At 35.7% G+C, this 5,067-nt stretch overlaps 1 protein-coding gene across 1 annotated transcript; it reads right to left on the bottom strand.

The window, feature by feature from the left end:
* Window positions 1–740: 740 nt before the first annotated feature.
* On the bottom strand, window positions 741–4,203 carry rplp2b (ribosomal protein, large P2 b). Its single transcript, XM_079866536.1, has 5 exons — window positions 4,109–4,203; window positions 3,408–3,531; window positions 3,247–3,295; window positions 1,296–1,391; window positions 741–858 (listed from the first exon to the last, which is right to left on the bottom strand). Exons 2-5 carry the CDS (start codon window positions 3,528–3,530, stop codon window positions 782–784), a joined length of 345 nt encoding a protein of 114 aa, XP_079722662.1. The 5' UTR covers window position 3,531; window positions 4,109–4,203; the 3' UTR covers window positions 741–781.
* Between the last annotated feature and the right edge of the window lie 864 nt (window positions 4,204–5,067).

The following is a 5,067-nucleotide window of genomic DNA, read 5'->3' as shown; positions in this document are numbered from 1 at the left end:
TTTGGATAAAAGTGTCCGCCAAATGCATAAAAAAAAGACATTCAGATATAAGATATTCAGTTATATAATGGTTTGGATTAGAATAGATAGCTACATAAATAGATAGTTTTTTGCACCTTTTTCGATCCCAAGTAAATAATCATGTTGGACTCTAAGACAACTGACTTCCCAGAAAAAGTTAAGCAACACAGCCAGGAATCGGCCACAAGAGCCAAAACATTTGCATCACATAACACTCTGGAAACTCCATGTCCAAGCACAAGCCCATTATAGTCAATGAAAACCCTGACTGAGGTAAGATTAGAAACTGCCTCAACACAATGTAAGGATGCCGTGCTTGAGAGGTTTTAGTTTACAATTTATGTGCAAAGATCCAATATATCTATATGGAATGTGAGCTTTTAATATGTTTTGCTGAGGGAAATATTAGACTAAGGATTATCCTTTTTTTTTTTTTTTTTTTTTAAGTCTCAGGCTTGCAGTCATGAAGCTTTTTGTAATCAATGTTTAGCATAATGTGTGTTTTTAAAAATGACTGATTTCATGTCTTCAACCAATGGGTTTTTGCATAGAAATTACTGGAGGAAAATTTGAGTGGCAATGTGAAAATGTAACTAGATTGTAACTAGTGTATTTGTGTGTGATAGTGGAGTACAGATTCTAATCACTCATCCTACTCCACATAATAAAAATCCCTTAAAAAAAGAACTTAAATTCTGAAATGTACTAGGAAGCAAAAATCATTTTGTAATAAACTTTATTTTGGTCCCGAGGAGACAGATTAGTCAAAGAGTCCGAATCCCATGTCATCTTCGGATTCTTCAGACTCCTCTTTCTTCTCTTCTTTCTTCTCCTCCGCTGCAGGAAAAAAGAAAAAGGGATAAAGACGTTAACAACATTACAGGACCTAAAGGAAACCAACCAACACTCCACCCAGAACAGTTCACATTTATTGATATTTCATAATACTGATATCTAAAATATGCCAATAAAATACATTTAAAGACAATGACAAAACGTTTGTTGGCTGAAAGTATGATCAAGACATTGAGAAATACTTGCAACATTCACAATAGATAAATACAACCATAAGTGTTTATTTAGTGAAAACATACTTCGATTACTTTCAGCAACTTTACTGTTTAGTTACTTTTAAGATTTTGAATCTACTTGCCTATAATTGATATCTAAAGCATGTCATGCTTTTAGCATTTATATGCTAAAAAGTTGTGAGCTATACTGTCAAACCCCATGAGAGAGAGAGAGAGAGAGACCGGGTAAAATGAGGCACTGACCTGCAGGGGCGGCAGCAGATGCTCCAGCGGATGGGGCGGCAGAGCCGGAAACGGCTACAGCACCACCGGACGGCACGCTGGCCAGCTTACTGAAACCTGACAGACGGCGACAAACACACACACTGAGACATGCTCAAACTGATCCTGTACCCTTATTTCTTATCCAGGAATTCTGGAGGGTTCCCATACACTCTGAATAAATTTTGTTAGTGATTGCTGGATAAGGCTTTTTAGAAAAATATATAAACTCAAAATCAATTCCTATGAAACTATTTTAAAGCTGGAATTTCTCTCAAATTATTAATATCCTCAAGGTAGACCAAAGTGCTGTACAATAAAATTACATAAAACAAGACAAAAAGCCTACATAATATCCAAAAGTACTACCTTAAATGCTAATGAAAATAAGTCTTAAGGTTTCACCCAAAAATGAAAATTGTTACTCATTGACGGTTTAAAACGTTTATAAAAAGACTGAAATAAATCCATATGAATCCAGCAGTTTAATTAGAGGTATAGTGGAGGATCTTTCCGAATTTTAGATAAGACCCGCACTTTCCACTTTTTTAATAAGTTTGATTGATTCACCAGAATGATTGACAATTAGGAGGACCAATAGTATAGGTGATCCACCCGGAAGTAAAAAATCCTCCACTATACCTTTAAAGTCTTCTGAAGAGACACTAACGCTTTATATGATGACCAAGCTTAATTTGGCTTTTATGTAGGGGACAATCCACGGCAAGATGTGCAATAAACGATTTTAATGCACGACATGGAGGCAAAGAACCACCCAATGTGAAGTGGAGTGCATTTAAATTGTTTAACGCACAGTTAGACATGAATATTCTACTTATACCATGGTCATTGGCCAGCATTAACAAGTTAAAGCTGTTATTGGTGTTTTCAGAACAATATTTGACCTGGAAAAGTAAAAATTACGGTTATTTTCATCAGTTATGGCTCGTTGAATCTAACATTATGCCCCCTTTAAATCAGACTGAGATGATCTTAGTGCCGTAAGATCACATTTATTTGAATGAATTCTAGCCTTTATTTCAATTAATTTTAGAGAGAAAGAGAAATATGTTTGTGAATCATCTGTCTGTGCAGAATAGTCGAGATTCAAAAACTGTGATTTTACCCCCTCGTTGCTGAGAAACAATGTAGCGCAATTCAGTAGTAAAGCTATTTTAATTAATAAAAGTTGCGGGCCAGTATTTCGGTGCTCCTGAACGTGTGTGTGTGCACAGTGCCATCTCCAATCTCTGTGTGCTTCAATGAAATCGGCGCATTAATATAGAACGGTGATTAAACTGGCTGGAAATACCTGTGCATTAAACCGCTTTAAATGCACACCTTCGAGCCAAACAGAATTGAGTATTCAGACAGACCATGGTATAATCACTTGTAAACACTGACCAATATAAACAGAAGCTCAACCGTACTTGCTTGATGCGTGAGAACAAACCTCTTTGGTTAGTGGGTAAGCTCAAACATGTTGGTGTGACGCGATAATCTCATTGGTTCTTGAGCATCAAGCAAGTACGGTTGCGCTTCTGTTTATGTTCGCTGGTCAATGTTTATATGTGATTATACCAAGGTCTGTCTGAATACTCAATTCTGTTTGACGTCAGAGTTATGGGTGAATAGACTATAAATTAAGAAAATTAAAGAAAATCTTATGGGTTTGGAAAGGCATGAGGGTGAATATTAAATGTGACGACATTTTTAGGTAAACTAACCCTTTAACTCTGCTTTTATAAACATCAATATAGTCAGCGGATTTGACATTCAAAACTTTTTAAAGCTTTGAAACTGTTTTACAATTCCCCGATATTTTTTCAGGTTTTCCATGACCATGGGAACCCTAGTCTGGACTTAAACATATCCTCTCAAGTCCCTCACGTCTGTAACCACTATGCTACCAGTTTAAAACAACCAAACTTACCTTGGACAATCACTTCCTCGACATTTTTGCCATTGAGCTCGGACACAACCTACAATACAGAAAAGTCAACATTAAAGAGAAGCTGAATGTATGTAGTCCTTTACAAGCACAACATTTGATCCTGTCTCAGTGTTCATGCGCAGTTTTATGAATAGATTTACCTTGCTCATACGAGTATCATCGGCTTCAATGCCGACGCTCTCCAGGATCTTCTTGATGTCACCTGTGCTGGGACTATCTTTGCCTCCAAGGGCAGCGAGCAGGTAAGCAGCTACGTAACGCATCCTACATCAAATAAAGAGAAATTAATGCATTAACATATAGGAAATATTAACAGTTTTGACCAGAATAATGGTCATCATTCAAAAATATTTGAGAGCTGAATGCCTCAATAATGTTTACTTTTAACAAATTTATTTATAGCAAACAAACTTTCTGAATGTAAAGGAGTTAATTTTACACAATATTTATTCAATTCATACGTTTAAAAAACAAAAAAAAGGTGCATCACAAATGTGTACATAAAACCTTAACTGAACAATATTTGAGTTCTTCTCCTACTAAAGTGATGCATATTAAAAGAATAAGAGGACATTTAGTGTTTAGTGTACTTTAAATAAAACAATGGCTCACACGCCATCTTTTACTACATCTTTACATTTCTTTTACTACTCTTTTGCCACATGGCTGAGTGAATTACAGCTAACGTTAGCGTACTGAGTATAATACATCAATCTGAGCTTCTGTATTATATCAGTCTCGCAAATGAAGGACTGAGGGTCTTTATTGTTTCAAATACATTCATCATTCGCTCGTTTGAACTTTATGTGTGCTTGTTAAATCGGTGTTTTTATTCACTCACTTTGCGGAGAGAGGAAGACTCGCGTGTTCACAAGCGGGCTCGTGCAAGCAGAAAGGAAGCGGAAGGGTGGCGAAAACCGGAAAAACGACACGACCGATGACGTCACCTGTGAGGAGCGAATCGAAAGGACGAAAAGCACGTCAATCACGAGGTTGAGGGCGGAGACTCTTCTCGTTTCCCCCCTTTTTTTCCGGATGAAATCCTATGGATGAAACATTATGTTTATTTAAACATATTACGCTAATATTAAAAACGTGTAACAATACAATTGTCTGGTATTTTTGTGCTCAATCACTCCCCAGTGTGCCCAGTAGATATGACTGGAAAATTTGCCATAAATTTGCTGTTTGTTTGCTGTTTTAGGCTATATTATCGTTTACACACGGAAACACATCATTTAAAAAAAAAAAAAAGGAAACTTTTATAACTTTAAGAAAAATAGCAGAAAAGCACACAGACTGATGAATGCATGTCCTCTAGGTTGGTCATTGTTTGTGGAGTTAGAGTGAGAAGAAAAGTATCATGTTGTTTTTCCTTCTAAAAGTCTACAGGATATATATTTCCAATCCAATATATTTCGTTATTATATCAATTAAATCCTCAAAAGCAAAAATGTACCATTACAGTCTAAAACATGCCAGCAGAGGTCATTGTTTATCATCTTCCTACTCGTGAGCATGTAAACCAAAAGTGTAGGCCTATTACGCAAAATCACAATTACCTGGACAACATTTTATTATTTTCAAGTCAGAAAAGAACTTATTGATTATACTTATTTTACTTATTAAAATAACTATATTAGTTAAAATGTCAAAATGCTTTCCCCTGGAAATGGGAATTTTTTTTTTTTTTTTTTACCTTTATGAGAATAATATTTTCTAACTTTATGAAAACACTGTAGGTAAACAATGCTCAAGGTAACAACATTCTACTAGAATAGGCTACCATTTAAATAAATG

Source organism: Squalius cephalus (assembly GCF_949319135.1).
Source record: "Squalius cephalus genome assembly, chromosome: 3".
Classification (NCBI taxonomy): Eukaryota; Metazoa; Chordata; class Actinopteri; order Cypriniformes; family Leuciscidae; genus Squalius; species Squalius cephalus.
This window is presented reverse-complemented; position numbering and strand designations above follow the sequence as displayed.

Excerpts from the sequence above, each read along its gene's own strand:
- rplp2b (XM_079866536.1), bottom strand. The coding sequence starts at position 3,530 with ATGCGTTACGTAGCTGCTTACCTGCTCGCTGCCCTTGGAGGCAAAGAT. Across the intron at positions 3,296-3,407 it reads ATGATACTCGTATGAGCAAG|GTTGTGTCCGAGCTCAATGG; the intron begins GTAAATCTATTC and ends TCTGTATTGTAG. Across the intron at positions 859-1,295 it reads ATCTGCTGCCGCCCCTGCAG|CGGAGGAGAAGAAAGAAGAG; the intron begins GTCAGTGCCTCA and ends TTTTTCCTGCAG.